This window comes from Trypanosoma brucei, chromosome 7 (assembly GCF_000210295.1).
Source record: "Trypanosoma brucei gambiense DAL972 chromosome 7, complete sequence".
Taxonomy (NCBI): domain Eukaryota; phylum Euglenozoa; class Kinetoplastea; order Trypanosomatida; family Trypanosomatidae; genus Trypanosoma; species Trypanosoma brucei.
Window position 1 is genome coordinate 935,831 of NC_026740.1, and position 15,860 is coordinate 951,690.

The 15,860-nt window shown below is 48.8% G+C and overlaps 10 protein-coding genes across 10 annotated transcripts; all 10 read right to left on the reverse strand.

Annotated features, from left to right (window-relative positions):
• Positions 1-72: 72 nt before the first annotated feature.
• On the reverse strand, positions 73-1,221 carry TbgDal_VII3720 (hypothetical protein, conserved; the record flags this gene model as incomplete). The annotated part of the gene is made up of 1 exon (XM_011776414.1): positions 73-1,221. One exon carries the CDS (start codon positions 1,219-1,221, stop codon positions 73-75), a length of 1,149 nt encoding a protein of 382 aa, XP_011774716.1.
• Positions 1,222-1,382: 161 nt separating this feature from the next.
• On the reverse strand, positions 1,383-2,696 carry TbgDal_VII3730 (hypothetical protein, conserved; the record flags this gene model as incomplete). The annotated part of the gene is made up of 1 exon (XM_011776415.1): positions 1,383-2,696. One exon carries the CDS (start codon positions 2,694-2,696, stop codon positions 1,383-1,385), a length of 1,314 nt encoding a protein of 437 aa, XP_011774717.1.
• Positions 2,697-3,051: 355 nt separating this feature from the next.
• TbgDal_VII3740 (centrin, putative) lies at positions 3,052-3,501 on the reverse strand (the record flags this gene model as incomplete). The annotated part of the gene is made up of 1 exon (XM_011776416.1): positions 3,052-3,501. The coding sequence occupies one exon, from the start codon at positions 3,499-3,501 to the stop codon at positions 3,052-3,054; it is 450 nt and encodes a 149-aa protein (XP_011774718.1).
• A 1,568-nt stretch (positions 3,502-5,069) lies between these two features.
• On the reverse strand, positions 5,070-5,408 carry TbgDal_VII3750 (peptidyl-prolyl cis-trans isomerase, putative; the record flags this gene model as incomplete). The annotated part of the gene is made up of 1 exon (XM_011776417.1): positions 5,070-5,408. The coding sequence occupies one exon, from the start codon at positions 5,406-5,408 to the stop codon at positions 5,070-5,072; it is 339 nt and encodes a 112-aa protein (XP_011774719.1).
• Positions 5,409-6,602: 1,194 nt separating this feature from the next.
• Positions 6,603-7,298, reverse strand: TbgDal_VII3760 (cyclophilin-type peptidyl-prolyl cis-trans isomerase, putative; the record flags this gene model as incomplete). The annotated part of the gene is made up of 1 exon (XM_011776418.1): positions 6,603-7,298. One exon carries the CDS (start codon positions 7,296-7,298, stop codon positions 6,603-6,605), a length of 696 nt encoding a protein of 231 aa, XP_011774720.1.
• A 483-nt stretch (positions 7,299-7,781) lies between these two features.
• TbgDal_VII3770 (I/6 autoantigen) lies at positions 7,782-8,516 on the reverse strand (the record flags this gene model as incomplete). Its single annotated transcript, XM_011776419.1, has 1 exon — positions 7,782-8,516. One exon carries the CDS (start codon positions 8,514-8,516, stop codon positions 7,782-7,784), a length of 735 nt encoding a protein of 244 aa, XP_011774721.1.
• A 309-nt stretch (positions 8,517-8,825) lies between these two features.
• Positions 8,826-9,413, reverse strand: TbgDal_VII3780 (I/6 autoantigen; the record flags this gene model as incomplete). The annotated part of the gene is made up of 1 exon (XM_011776420.1): positions 8,826-9,413. One exon carries the CDS (start codon positions 9,411-9,413, stop codon positions 8,826-8,828), a length of 588 nt encoding a protein of 195 aa, XP_011774722.1.
• A 210-nt stretch (positions 9,414-9,623) lies between these two features.
• On the reverse strand, positions 9,624-10,973 carry TbgDal_VII3790 (hypothetical protein, conserved; the record flags this gene model as incomplete). Its single annotated transcript, XM_011776421.1, has 1 exon — positions 9,624-10,973. One exon carries the CDS (start codon positions 10,971-10,973, stop codon positions 9,624-9,626), a length of 1,350 nt encoding a protein of 449 aa, XP_011774723.1.
• A 253-nt stretch (positions 10,974-11,226) lies between these two features.
• TbgDal_VII3800 (p22 protein precursor, putative) lies at positions 11,227-12,009 on the reverse strand (the record flags this gene model as incomplete). The annotated part of the gene is made up of 1 exon (XM_011776422.1): positions 11,227-12,009. The coding sequence occupies one exon, from the start codon at positions 12,007-12,009 to the stop codon at positions 11,227-11,229; it is 783 nt and encodes a 260-aa protein (XP_011774724.1).
• A 2,647-nt stretch (positions 12,010-14,656) lies between these two features.
• Positions 14,657-15,256, reverse strand: TbgDal_VII3810 (hypothetical protein; the record flags this gene model as incomplete). Its single annotated transcript, XM_011776423.1, has 1 exon — positions 14,657-15,256. One exon carries the CDS (start codon positions 15,254-15,256, stop codon positions 14,657-14,659), a length of 600 nt encoding a protein of 199 aa, XP_011774725.1.
• Positions 15,257-15,860: the final 604 nt, after the last annotated feature.

Sequence of the window (15,860 nt, forward strand, 5' to 3'; positions counted from 1 at the left end):
ATTGATAGTAAAACCTGTCAAGGCACTTTCCTAGCCTCTAGATGGGGATAAGTCATTTGAATGATTCCCTTATCACGAAGGCACGTCCGTCAGCTGAAACAGTGGGTGTTCTGGTCCAACATAATCTCGAACGGACGAAAGAGCTACAGCGCCAAACGGCACACCGAATGCATGAAGCTTCAACGCCTCCGTGAGGCAGCGCTCCAGGTCACCCGAAAGAAACAAGGTCACAACAAGGGCACAACGGTGATCGTGCTTGTGCGGATCGTCCGCGAGAATTGACCGTAGTCTCTTTTCACTACATATATCGCCTTTCCACTTAATTGTCAAAGAGTGCATCATTCGTTGCGTGGCACATACGCGCGCAGCGTCGCTTTCAAATTCCACGCAAAACTCCTCGTAGTCTCCCCGCAACCGTTGCAAGTGGTCGTCTGCACACCTTCCCTGGACCAAGATAGCAAGACTCACCCATGCGAGGCACATTGCTGTGCTTCCCCTCAGTCTGGTATCACTTCCACAGTTTGAAGACATTGCATCTAGAGTGCCAAGCGCGCGGCCAAAGATTTTCTCTGCATACTCCGCCCGGCCCATCGTCATCAAACGCTTGCCCATCTCAATCAACCGAGCGATGTCTACTGTCATTCGCTGTCCGACAACTGAAGCCGTATCAACTGCGTCGCCTTGCACTGGCTGTTGCGGGGATAACGGAAGTGATGATACTACGGCAATACTGTCACCACGTTGGTACGAAGCCAGGCGTTGGCATACCAACGCCACCCCAGAAACCAGATTCGCAAGTGGCTGGTGTAGCATGTCCGCAATCTCTCCCCTGTACACAATGAGAAGGAGCGGCGTCCCCTTTTCCTTGCCCAGCTGCATTCTGGCGGCACCGAAGGCGTCATCGCTACAATTCCACAGGTGCAATCCCAACCTCGTGCCAAACTCGGTAGCGGCGGCCTTAACAACCCGTTCAAAAGCGATCAAATCTGCTGCAGTGACTGCATCAACATCCGCCTCGTAGCACAGTAGCAGGTGATCAAAACTACTGGAGGTGAAAATAGACTGAAAACTATCTACGCTGTCAACTACGGACACGCAGAATTCGCCTAACGATGCCATAAAGTGCCTCAAAAGCAAATAAGCGAGGGTACGCATGTGCACGTAATTTTTGTTCCACAGTAAAATGGAGTATGGGAAAAGCGCAGTGAAGAAGGCAGTCATACACTGTTGTGTAAAAAAAAAAAGCACGTAGAAACATATTGAAACTGAGGTGTGGTCCGAAATCACGGCAAACAGTAGCAACTGCGTACTAACGTACTGCAACCGGGTATCCAGCCGTTTTCCTTTTCTGACTTTGTAAGGGAAGCATTATTTTACATGGGTCATGTTGGTGCATCCGCCATACAATCGATCACCTCGTCTGGCAAACCCAACCGCATGTTGAGCACCGGATCCGGCTCTTCTGGAGCAATTGGGGCACCCCTTCCCCCACAGTAGGAAAGAGAGGTCCCCTCAAGGTTACAACCAGGGACTACCTCACAGTGAGGCTCGTCATGGCTCCACGTGCCACGGAAAACGCGGCCATCCCGTGTTTTGATTTCACCCACACCATGTCTCCTGTCATCTAGCCAGTCACCAGAGTACTCAACTTCCCCGCATTGGTACACACCTCGTCCGCAACGCTTACCGCCTCGAAACTCACCCTTGTAGCTACATTTTTTGTCTTGGGAAACAAACTCACCATCGCCATCGTATAGTCCCCTACACCAGGAACCCTTATACATGGACCCGTCGGCGTATGTGCATTTCCCGATGCCATGAACAGCACCACTGCTCCACCCTCCTTCGTACTGAAGCAACTTACTTGTATATGTCCCCGTGCCGTGCTTCCGTCCGTTACACCAATCTCCGGTATAAACATCCCCATTGTAGTAGGTCATCGTTCCACGGCCGTGCTCATAGCCGTTTCGCCACTGGCCTTCGTACCTAGCCCCGTTAGTATAGAAAAATGTTCCCGAGCCTTCGTACACGCCATTCACCCAATCGCCTTTATACGCATATCCCTCACGGTACAGGTACTCTCCGTATCCCCGTATTTGACCGTCAACAAAATCGCCAATATACAGCCCTTCAGGTTCCGCCAGCTCGCCCCGACCATGCCATTTTCCGGCCAGCCACTTCCCGCTGTAAAGTGTTCCAAAGTTAGGGCTGCAGCACATGCCATTACCATTGCGCACTCCGAAGAACCATTCACCCTCGTAAATATCGTTATCTGCCACTCGGCGCATGACGCCCGTCCCGTGCATTCGGCAACTTTTCCAATTGCCTTCATACATATCGCCGTTGTCAAAAGTAATGGATTGATACCCTTCTGGACTCATTGCCTTCAATCGTTCACGAACAACAATGAGCAGTTCGTCAAGAAGAGCCTGTGTGCGCTCAGATGCACGCTGCTCCACTAACTGCAGCTCCTCTCGCCGCTCATTCTGCTTTCGCAGCAGGTGTCTTAGCGACTTCTTGAAGTTCAAACATTCTATATGACCAGCCTCACGCTCTCTAAATGTCCTCTCAACTTCCTCCTGTGCTTCCAGCGACTGCCGCAGTATCTCTATCCCGCCCTTAGGGAATGTTGGGGGGTTCATGGACGGACAGGAACTCCACATCGGCACTAGGCCGATTCCTGATCCCAAAGCCATTGTGTGCGGACCTTTTTACCTTTGGACCCTGGAGACAAACAAGCAAAGCTGGCGCAGCCTAAGCGGCAGGAAGCACCAATAGGACCTCTACCCAGGCAGCAATGTAGGGAAAGTCAAACACAGCGACAGGTGAACGACACGGAAGCCGCCCCTCAGACAGTGTGATCAACGTCTTCGATTACACAAAGAGGGAGAAAGTATGGAAATAGGAAAAAGGGAGGAAGTAAAGATAGTTTATAAAACAGTAAAAGTGGGGTGGAAGCTGTAAGGTCAACAGCGGATGCGCACGGAGATCGAATGGAAGCTCTTCTGTCAGCTCCAACACGCATACATACCTAAAACAGCATAGACCCATCTATTTGCCACGCATCTGCATCATGACGCTCTTAAATTCTTCAAACGACACTTCGCCATCGCCATCTTCATCTGCTTCGGCAATCATCTCTTGCAGCACGTCATCGCCGGGGTTTTCTCCAAGGAGCTTAGCCACCTCCTTCAGGTTTGCAAACGAGATTTTCCCCTTTTTGTCCAAGTCGAATAACTGGAACGCTTTTAACACTTCCTCTGGGGAGTCCTTCTGTGCCATCCGTGACTTGACCATCCGCTCAAACTCCCCATATTCAATGAGACCATTGGCATTGGTGTTCATCGACCGTACAGTCCGTTCCACTTCATCCCTTGGAAGGTCTCCGAAACCCAAACCCTTCATTGCCAGTGCCATTTCCTCCGCGTCGATAGCTCCGGAGCCGTCCGCATCGAAGAGATTAAACGCTTCACGGATCTGTTCATCAGTAAGCGCCGCCATTGTGGCAAAACAAGCTCGGGCCCTGTTACTGATTATTTCGTTAACAGTGGTGTCCCCTTAAGCGCACACAGCTGCAGAAGTGAATATCTACTTCCTTGGAGAAATGTAGCTCACTAAGATGAAGCACCAAGAAGCAGAAGATAAATCAACGGTTCATATAAGGGAAGGAGAGTACAGCTCCACCACCCACCAGCAACCTAGCGTAAGTACATATAGCCGGATAATGGTATGTGGTACGAAAAAAACAAACCCCACACATACAATTGTACCTACTTGGACGACACCAAATGAGGTTAAACCAACCACATGGAAAAAAAAGGCACAGCATGCCCAACTTCTTCGCAGCCGAGTACCCTAACACCACAACGGTTCAACAACACCCTGCCATCCCACACTTATCCTTTTCTTCTCGTTGCACGCCTGTCAAGGGTTCACCTGATGCTTCCGTTTCAAAACGACATGGCGGCTACAGAAAGTCACTAATAATTCACCAGAGATAGCGGATGCGTAAGCAATGGACTTTACTAAACAACACACAAATTAGTGAGAAACGCAAAATACCCTGTCCGCACCCCACACACACCACGCACGAACGCAAACAAACTGACGATGCTAAATCCCGGAGACATACAAGTTGGAAATATAAGCGGAAAAAGAAGCACTCGATAAAACGCACAAAGGATAAACCAATCCCCGCACGAGCGGTTTGCGATCGCATACCCACACCTCCGGAAACGAGGACCACAGATAATGTACGCTAGCACCGGCTTCAAGAAAAGTAGCGGAAGCAGCAACTTGACATCAGGGAGTGAATTGGTGCCAAACCATGTTTGCACTCCTATCCCAAGGCACCGCAGTACAGCAAACAAACATCAAATGACCACATACAGGCAGCGCTTCCCGGGGGTCCGTCGGACCGAGATAAGATAACACAAAGCAGACCGGGGGGGGGGGGGGGGGGGTTCTGCCTTCCTTTTGAGGGGCGCTTGACAACATCATTCACAGCGGCTGCCAGTTGCGTGGTCGGGGGTAGAGCGTGGTCTATAATTGCTCAGTTGTCAACCGGGCTCGGAGACCTACCATCACTGAAGGCGGTGTCTCAGTCGGCCCGCAGCCACCGTCCACAAGCATGCGCTGTACCGCTCAACGGCAGCAAGCTACACCAAATAACCTCCATTGATAACTATCGTACGACCCCACACCATCGGGAGCCCACACCTCCTCTCAACATCCCTGTCCCACTTTTGCTAACAAACAACAAAACAAAGGGGGAACAAGACTTTACCCATATAACATAACGACCCTAAATTTTGGCTCTCACCCCCGGTATTCCCAGCAGTGAGTAGCTCTGTGGATGTCACTTAAGCACAGCCTTTACAATGACAACCTCCATTTATTTCACACACTCACCAACACCCCCGCACATACCCGTACGTCATGCAGATTACTTTTTCGGGTGCTTCAGCAAAAGTGCAAGACACGAGGCACGTATTGATTATAACAGGAGCATTTTTTCCCTCCAGTTCTCAGATAATTTTACATACGCAGCCGCAGCGCTACCACAATTCTCAAACAACATCCAACAGCGTGACCTCAAACACAATGACAGTGTTAGGAGGGATTATGCCAGGGAAACCAGTTGACCCAAAGGCCAGTGATGGAGGCATGGTGAGCCGACTGCGCTCACCCTTTGACATCTGCACAATTCCCTCGTCCCAGCCTTTGATGACCTCTCCGCATCCAACACGGAAAACAAACGGCTTCCCCCTTTCAATAGTGGAGTCGAACTTTCGACCATCAGGCAGATATCCAACATAGTCCAGTGTCACAATACTCCCCTGACGCGGTATCGTTTTGCCATCGCCTTCAATGATCTTGTCCATCATAACGCAGTCATTTCGCGACATTTCCGCCCTACCGATTGGTTTGCTTCAGCTCTAGGTAAATAAAGTCCACTTCAAAGACTTGTTAGTCTTCCCTATAATCGTTTTGTTTCTAGATTTCCTCCTTTGGAGGCAAATTACCTCACCTGACGATTGCTCTCCCTCTCTCTTTCTCTCTATCCAAAAAGAATTCGATTTGTAGCCTAATGCACTACTCTGCTATTGCCTTTTACTTTATTCTATAAAGGCGATGGGGCTTCTTGCTTTGTTCCACGCAAACTACGAATCAATAACAAGTGACTAGGTAGAGGGAGGGTGAGTTGTTTGCATTGGAACGCTCTTCGTTTCAATGCATGCAAAGAAACACTCTGGGAACTGTTTACTTGCCCCTCCAACGCTGTGAACACCCATTCGCCTACGACTCTGCGTCGAACAGACGTAAAAATTGCATCATATCCGAGGAACGGCAGATACCCATTGGGGTGCAAAGGTGCGCCATTTTTTCATGAATACACGGTACGGAGCTTTAAAAAAGGGTCATTGCTCCAGCAGGAATGGAGTCTTATCATCACCAGCCAAGTAGTTAACACGATGAACACGTTAACGAAGAAGAGATTTTAATATATAATAAGTAGGAAAAGTGTTCAGTTGAATATTCACCTGAACGGTGGCTCCAATCGATACGGCCGACAGTTTGCACACAGTTAGATAGAGTCCCACACCGGAGGTGCGAACCATAGCGTTAGGCCTTTTTTTTTTTTAGAAAAGGGGTTTAACTCTCGTGTGGTAAGCTCAATAGCCCTGCCAAACGAGTAAGTGGGAGTAACTTCCCAATCAAACCAATCCGGTGGATCAAACAACCTACTGTCAGAATAGATATCCATCTCTGATGAAACCAGCTCCTGCAAGGTGAAGAATCACTAAAACCTCGGTGGTCAAAGTGATCACTTCAGGCATTGCAGTATTTCGTAGGACTTCCCGCAGACCTCACGTTAGTAGGGGACATTGTTCCCTGCCACGAAGCAAACCAAGCAAATTCTGCAAATGCACCCAGTTAACTAAAGGGAAACGTAAAACAACAGTAGTCTCCACCAAAGACAATGCTTATGGGTGAACGATCCATAAGAATGCATACCACTCACATAAACAGGTAACGGAGGCGAAACGAATCCCAAAATATATTTATATATATTTGAAAATATCGCGTACGCACCGCCACTAATAACGAGGAGACAGAATGTCAAGAACCTCCTTGCCTGGCATCGTGTGCAAAGCCCGCTCCCCTGACAACGCACGTTCCGTGTCCTCAAGCTTATCACCACTACTCTGACCGCATTCTGTAATCCAAGCTCGACTAACCGGCGTACCACAGCTGGAGCCAGATAAAACGGCGACACGGTCAACCACTTCCCATCCATCGATAACCTGTCCGCAAACAACAAATTTGCCATCTAAATGGTCATTCCGTGCTAAGTTGAAAAAAAACTGTGAACCGTTTTGATTGGGGGCGCTGTGCGCCATTGCCACCGTTCCTCGAAGATGTTTCCCTGCCTTACCCTCAAAACTCTCGTCCGGGAATGGAAATCCGAACACACTAACATTTCCTCGTCCATCCTTCAGCAAAATATCACCCCCTTGCACGATAAACCCAGGGATGACACGATGAAATGGAATACCTTTGTAAAACAAGGGGCACTGGCTGTAACCTCGCTCACCAGTGCATAGTGAACGAAAATTTTCGGTTGTCTTTGGAACGATGTCGTGGAAAAGCTCAACACTCACACGGCCGAGTGCATCTCCCTCCACGGTGACGTCCATGAAAACCACGGGGTTCACCTCATCTCGTTCGTACGGTACGAAATACTGCAGTATCCTCCCGTTAATTAGCTGTGCTAAACGCGTACGATGTAGCATTAACACTAGCAACGCGACCACCTACCGATAATACGCTACCTTACCCTTTCTTCAACAGTTAAAAGAAAATAAGCCGCGCGAACACACAAATCAAATATGATAAGTTGCCTAAAGACTCTAAAGAAACATTGCGACTGCTTCGCGCTGGGAGCAGTAAAGACCACGAATCACCTTGTGCTTGTGTACAAGTTGTTTCTCTTTAATCTCCTACTTCAACCCCATATCGCACAACGTGGTAGTGCAAATATATGCTCACATGTTTCCTATTAACCTTGAATCCACCCTCTGGCGGACCAGCTTCTTTTCTTTGTTACCCAATCAGTTTTGACGTACACATACCATATACAGGAAAAGGGATAAAGCTGCCTCAAACCTACTAAACCCGGAACAGGGCGTGCGCTCGGTTGAACACGCAGCGATTCCCCTACAAAGATATAAACATTCGTGTTCACAACACCATATATGTACGGAATATCCAAGTTTTTAGCACCCGCAACCTGCCTTTTGCTTCGGTGGCGGTGGGCGCTGAGCCTCCGCCCTCGCTCTCGCTTCCGCTTCTGCCCTTGCTCTTGCTTCTGCCTCTGCCCTTGCTCTCGCTTCTGCCTCTGCCCTTGCTCTTGCTTCTGCCTCTGCCCTTGCTTCCGCTTCTGCCCTTGCTCTCGCTTCCGCTTCTGCCTCAGCTTCCGCGTCGGCTTCGGGGTTGGCCTCATCCTCCACGATGGGCTCGCCCTCAACCTCAATTTTCCGTCGCATGTATTCCCTCCTTATTTCTCTCATAGCCTCTCTCCCTTCTTCACCATACAGCGCATCCATAAACTCATCCACTGACACGTATCCCCGGTTATCCGAGTCCAGTGCGTTAAAAAGCGCATCGACCTCTTCAACACTGAGTGTGTCTTGAGTGGAACCAACCTTTCCAGCGGTTTCCTGAAGTGTGGCGCGGGTAAAAATGCCATCAGGGGCGAGGGCAACAAGGTGCTTCGCCATTGCGTATGCGTCCCGAATGTGCTCACTCTCTTCACACATCAGCAAAAATTCATCTTCTGTTAGCAAGCCTGGAAACTGGCCTCGACGCGCGACATCCTCCACAGCCGACAACTTAAATAAGAATCCAGATTCCAAACCGGCAACAAGGGCTATAGATGGAGGGACAACTTTGTTTCCATCTCTCCTCTTGAAGTGCCGCTTTTCGAATGCAACATCTGGAGGGCAGAGCATTATCTTGAATAAGGTAACAACAACTTTGAATATGTAAGGTTCTTCACCTACATGGACGGGGGAATTTAAAAGGAATGAAACGTAACTGCAGCATGGCGGGTAACGACAAGTACGCAACCCACGTAGAATTTTGAAGGAAATACTAACATGTGAAATTGGGAAAGAATCAGCATATCGAAGACATTTGTATTAAGCACATATGATAAAGCGAGCGACTGCAAATTTATTCCCGTCCCCTCACTTTCTAGGATAAAAGATTTAACAAATTCATCTGAATTTCTGTTGCCTGTCCACCCATTCCAGATCCGTTCACAACTCTGCCTCTTCATCTGCTTCCGCCTCCTCGTCCGCTTCTGCATCCGCTTCCGCATCAGCTTCAGGGTTGGCCTCATCCTCCACGACGGGCTCGGTCTCGGCCTCAATTTTCCGTCGCATGTATTCCCTCCTTATTTCTCTCATAGCCTCTCTCCCTTCTTCACCATACAGCGCATCCATAAACTCATCCACTGACACGTATCCCCGGTTATCCGAGTCCAGTGCGTTAAAAAGCGCATCGACCTCTTCAACACTGAGTGTGTCTTGAGTGGAACCAACCTTTCCAGCGGTTTCCTGAAGTGTGGCGCGGGTAAAAATGCCATCAGGGGCGAGGGCAACAAGGTGCTTCGCCATTGCGTATGCGTCCCGAATGTGCTCACTCTCTTCACACATCAGCAAAAATTCATCTTTTGTTAGCAAGCCTGGAAACTGGCCTCGACGCGCGACATCCTCCACAGCCGACAACTTAAATAAGAATCCAGATTCCAAACCGGTGCCAAGGGCTATAGATGGAGGAGTAACCTTGTTTCCGCTCCTCTTGAAGCACCGCTTTTCGAATGCAACATCTGGAGGGCAGAGCATTATCTTGAATAAGGTAACAACAACTTTGAATATGTAAGGTTCTTCACCTACATGGACGGGGGAATTTAAAAGGAATGAAACACAACTGCAGCATGGCGGGTAGCAAGTATGCGGCTTGTAAAAACCTAAACTGGGTATAGGGGGAAGCAATACATATATACTGAATTTCCCGTATTCCGCAAACTCTCACAATGTGGGCCTTGCTTGATATCATAACCTCTCCATCGATCTCGATGTGGAAATAAAAGATCCCAGGTCCCCAACCCGTCGAAATACAGACCCCATTTCATTGTTCCGTGGATCCATCTTACTGGGATATAGCTTATTTTTGAACTCCACCCAATCAAACTCGTTGCTGAACCCCTTTCCACTTCCACTAAGCAACCCCCGCGACTGTTGTGAAGGAAGGTGAGACCGACTCTCTCTTAAAGAACGCGGCACCTGTTTATAGACGGATGGTTGCTCTTCACGTAATGCCTGCAATTTGTTCGCTAGTTTTTCAAGATGTTCGTTTCCAACATACAAAGTGAGACCATCCTTCACGATCGCCTCAGCTTTCTCAAAGTCATCTTGATATGCTGCCGCCGCCGCCCATCCCACGTAACCCCTTGCGCAAGCGGTGCTCGTTGGCTTCACCTGTGGCTGCAGCAACGCCGCCTCTCTCCCGTTGTACTCTGCACCTTTGAAGTCAGCATTTAACAGTGAAGCAAATGAGATATTAGCGTGAGTAGTGGCCTGGGAATCAGGATCATGACAAAACATTAAGGCGTCAGCTAGCACGGATGCTGCATCGCTATAGTTACCAGCATTAATGCACCCTTCTGAAATGGTCGTGAGCAGAAGAATTAGGCTTCTTTCATCATCTGCCGTCGTCTCAGCGGGGGACACTGTGGCCCCGATAAATGTACCTAAACTTTCGCTGATCTCCACTTGATGTTGTTCAGGCAAGCATTTTTCGCATTCCCCTAATACAGAAAGTGACCCTTCGAAACGACTCCTCGCCAGCCGCCGGTGAGGCGTGCTCCCACCCTTTTCAACATAAGACTTATAATCAAACAGATCGTCTAGAAACCGGTCTTTTAAAACGGGGTTGGATAGTACGGATCTGAGACCAACAGGGGATATCTTAACCCCAAGTTGCTCCTCGAATTTTTTCATCGGAACGAGGAGAGGAGCAATACTGGGTTGCAACGTCTTGTATCCACGTGCTGATTCAACCTCTGGGTACACTTCCACAGCTTTAAAGAAATCGTTAGAAGCGTTGACAAGCTCGCTAAGGGGATCTTTTATGTAGCAACGAAGCCACTCCTCCACCTCAACAGGTACGTGTTCCTGTTGATACGTTGAAAGAAATTCGTGTAGCCGGAATGGCACCTCCATACCAGTAGGAAAACACCCCAGTGTCCACCAGTACTTCATAGTGTACGGTCCTGGGCCGTGTGGACCCGGGAAGCGGTAAAGGTACAACGTTGGGTTCAGTGTCATATGTTTCTGATGTTTCGATCCTGGGCTCCATCCGCCCCTTTGGTAATTCTTACATAAAACACTCCGAAAAAGCATCTGAGGAGTCCTCAAAATGCAATACCTTGAAAATTACACGAAACATGAGGATTCTTTTTTTTTTCGAATGGTGCAAATGAATAAAGAAACATTGTACACAACGTAAGTTCGCACTGTCAAAACTTATTTAAAAGGGGGATGAGAAGTAAAGAAAATTGAAGATAAATCCGCAGGAGCCTCAATGAAAATTCCAAACGTTTGCACCTCACGAATGCAACGCGAATGCATTTTCTTGTGTTTCGTGATCAATGATTCAAGTAGCGAACTGTTTAAGTAAGCGCAGCCAGTTAAGATATTCTTCCTGCTCCAGAAAGTGCGCCTGAGCCATCATATACTCAGCAAAGCCGTTATTTACGCCACGTTCATCCAAATAATCTAGTATTTCATCAGTTAAATCGTCATCAAGTTCATTAAGCATCGGTCCGCGGTAACGATAATCCCTGCAGCGTCTGCATTCGATATTCAGTTTCTGCCCGAAAGAAGTACCTACACTTGTTGTTTTACCTGGACCTAAAGCTCCGATAGAGTAGTCCATTTCCCTATCCGTGCTGTGAACCACAAGCGAATCCATCACCAATTCCATGTCAATCGAAGTTAACCCAAACTCCACGCCCCCTGAGTGTTGATGTTTCTTTATAAAGAGGTTGAAAACTAGATATTCTTCACCGTTCCGTTCCCCATTGTCCATCCGATATGTTTGTTCATATTTTTTTGGCTCCATCAAGGCAACGACGTGCAAATCTTCCCTTGCACTATCATCGGCACCCATTGTTTTGGTCAAATCAAACCTGCAACTTCCAATTTTGTGCTCCATGCTCCATCCCGCCGGCACAGCGGGTTTGGGGGGCAAAAAATCGCGTATGGCCTCCTCATTCAATTCACGCGTTGTAAGATCATAAAGCTTCCGGTGGCGGTAAAACGGTACCCGCCTTATCTGTTGAGGAGTTGCCGCAGTGACTGGGTATCCCTGCGGGGAAACTTGGGAGTACAGGCGGTACTCACAAATCGCTTTGCGTGAAGCAACTACACGCCGCATTTTGGGTGAGGACACCTTATACGTATTTTTTTCCGTTTATGTGAATACCGGTAACAACAAACGAAGCTTATAAGAACAAAAATTGTCACGGATGTTCCAATTCGAAAGCTGTAAAAAAAAAAAAAAAGACAGACAGACAAACGTATTAGTCGTTCGAGAAGATCAAGGGATATACACGGAGCACGCCGACAAAATTCTGCAAAACGTGTCGGCTTGCAGTGAAATATCGCCAAAATGCAATGCCACTAGAGGTACTCATATCATTACAACGCGAAAAATAGAAATACTGTGGTTACGTATTACGAAGGCTGTCTGACTTCGAGAAGACACCGAGGAACGAATAATACGCACAAGCGCCCCAATGTGGCGAAAAGCTACTTCAAGGGGTCTGGTGAAAAAGGTAAGATCTGCACCGATGAGGGAATTTAAAATTCCAAATTTAAGAAACAGAAATTGGGTAAAGGAAAATAAATGCATCAACGACCATCGTCACGTGAAGCAAAACTCGGTAACCCACGGTTCAGTCAACCGATCTGCATTTGGGTGTGTATGGGGGGGGGGGGGGGGTCGCAGCGGTGCCGTGCTGAATAAATGATAAAATCATGTACACCTAAATCAACGACTCCTTCCATCTGTATCGGCTCCCACAGATCATATGCCATAAGATTCAATTATGGAAGTGAAAGTCGGTACATGTACTTTCACACAAAATTCAGATACTGTGAACATTAGCACATGGTTTATGGCATAGTTCAGCCAAGCGAAGGGTATCCCGGGGGGTCGAAGTTGCACACTGGACTTCTTTTCTTTTTCCAAAGCAACAAATTCTCCTAAATGTAACTGCGGATACAATGTCCACAGGCTTGAAATTCCAAACACTGAGTGGGAAATGGCAGTAAACCGTTTCAACGACAACTAAGACCGAACCCCCAGAAAACTTTGGCAGAAAACACAACCACTCGTGAAACAAAGAAAACTTGCAAACACAACGGTAAGCTCCGAAAGTCACCGCAATGTTTATTCATGTTTTCCTGTGAGTTTGAAAACCTTTAAAATAGTGCTGTTGAGGACCTTGTGGAGCCCAAACTCCTGAGAGCGAGTCAGTAGTTAAAAAGGGGCGGAAGTGCAATACTTACACAGACGTCCAACGAATTTTCCATCCCGAAAGCACTAGCAACTGAAGTACAGTGTTATGTGAACGGCGAAAAGGGGGGCGGGAACATGGCTTCCCACCTCTTCGCATCCGAAAATCTCTTGCCACACTCCATCAAGTGGGTTAATTTACGTTTTCAGGTGTAACGACACCCTCGCTGCACCCTTGTACGCTCCAGCGATCACCACATCCGACACAATCTCCTTAATTTAGCATTAGCACTACCAAGCGATCCCAAAAGTTAGCCACCAGGATTAACATTTCCTCGTTGTTTCTTTGAGCCCATCTTTCCATAACCGTTTAACTCCAACGACTGGGTTCGTTGCTGCTTTGTGTGCTGCGACGAATGTATAATGAAACGTCGTAACATAGTCACAATGGTGGGAAATGGCTGGCAACTCACCTGACTAAAAACAAGGGGGCGCCGACAAGTTAAATCGCCAACTGAAAAAACAACCGGTCCCTACGCCACATCGCAGATACACACACCGGTACTCTTGTTCAGTGCATTTGTATTTCAACAGTGCTAAGAAGCCGCTCGGCACGGTCCACACAAGGCACCTAAAGGGGGTTCAGATCCTCTTTTACTCACTTAAATATGTTAAATAAGGCCATCCCTAGCATAGATCCGCGACCACAGCACCATGCAATGGAAATAGCAACCCTATCCCCCATTCATCTTCAAGCATGTGCACCAGGTAAGCTCATTAAACTGCAAAGAACTTCACTGAAACGCGGAACGGTAACACCACAACCAGTTCTAATAAAAGAAATGTTCAGAGGCACTTCTCAATCCCCCACCTCACCCTCTCCAGAACCAACCCCTCATACCCACCGACTACGAAAGTGAAAAGTGGCGAAGCGCCCAAAACTGACACGAGGAGTGGGCAGCACGAAGCTACGGTGAGAAGGATCATAAAAGTCAGGCGGGCAACCACGCGTATCCGCTGGGTCAATATCTAAAAAAAAAAAGAAAAAGAGGTTGGCGGACCAACGGGCAGGACGCACCCTGTGCGACAAACAACCTGCAAAGATGGAAAAAAAAATGCGCCCCACTTCCGAGCGGCAAACCAACCCAAATTTCCGTACTCCAAATCGGTATACCCCTACCCTCTTCCGACCGACGGAAATGTTTTCCCGACGCCGTTAGCAGAAACACCGCGAGTCGAAGGACATGAGGGGGCGAACCGGACCGGAACAGGCGCGGAGTCCCCTTCCTTTATAACGGCCGGGCTTTCCGGATCCAACTGGAGAACACCAGCTTACCAGCGAGGAAATCGCAGAAAAAAGGTGCCAGGATTTTGGTGCTCGTCAGGGCAAGGGAGCTTCTCTCCAGTAGAGGTGCCCCGCTCGCTACGCCGGCCATCCGCTGGCCTTACTGACCCGAGTGGTTTCTAGTTGGAAGAGCGGGGCGACGCCACCACCTCTCTCGTGGAGGTGGGCTCGCAGGGGGACGCCTTATAAAGCCGTGTGTTTCTGGTTGCTAACGGTTGCTTACTCGGAATAACTGCAAAACCCCGCCATCTTCCGCTGACCGCAGCAGACTTCTACGAACCCACACACACACACACACACACACACACACACACACACACACACACACACACACACACACACACACACACACACACACACACACACACACACACACACACACACACACACACACACACACACACAAAACGCCCTCATTACGGGTATTTTCCGAGGCCTCAGGCGCGGGTGGTGGCACGTGCTGGTGTTGTGGTGGACGGTGCCTCGTTTTCGGGGGAATTGAGCTGAGAGGACGGAGGATTCGCTGGTGCGCCGTGTGGAGGAGAAAGCTGGTGTTTCCGTTCTGTTTGGGGAAGGCCACTTCGTTACATTGTGGTGGGCTGCACTTCCTACATATTCCCTTGGATAGGGAAAGCTTCCAACGGTTGGAATTTGAGGACGGTGCCCGCTAATTAAGTTAGTCAATTTCGGATTGGCGAGAGATGGCCTGCAAGAGGCTCCTTCTCCTGGTGGTGCCTTAGTGCTAGATTCGCATAAGTGCTGGTGTTGAGTTGAAAAGTGGATTCTTCCGCTCCCTCCACACCAGGAAGTGATTGGCATTTGGAGCCTGGAAACCCAACCAACGCCGGTGAACTGTAAAAAATATCGGACTCAGAGCCAAAAAACGTCTCTGTTAGAGCTGCCACCGATATGCAGAGGAAGTGGAATATACCAGCGAAGTGCCTTAACCAAATGATGGCTTCAAATCGACGTGTGCGGAAACCCGGCTCGAGCACGCATCTACAGTGAGTTTGCGGTCGAGAAAGGAATAGGTCCCGGAGGCCTCTGGGTCTGGAACTCGGGGGTTCTCCACACATTCAGTCGTTGGCCCCGCACTGCGGGAGCTAATAAAGGAATTAGACCTTATGAGAACGGCGGAGCGGGAAGCCGCACTGGGAAACGGGGTTGGAATGGTTTCTTCCAAAGTTCTGAGAGCCGACAGAAAAAAGACACCATCGTTGAGGGCGGTTGACCCAACACCGAGAGGCAAAAGACAGAACAACGCACCCCACTTCTTTCGCAAACGTTCCCATCTTCGTGCTACTGATTCGATTCGAGTGGTTTGGGACGTCGTTGAGGGCAAGAGCCCATCGCCTTATCAAGCGTTTTCACCGTAATGGGGTCCAGCGGTCATTGCCCAACGTGAGAGAAGACAGGGGCCTTG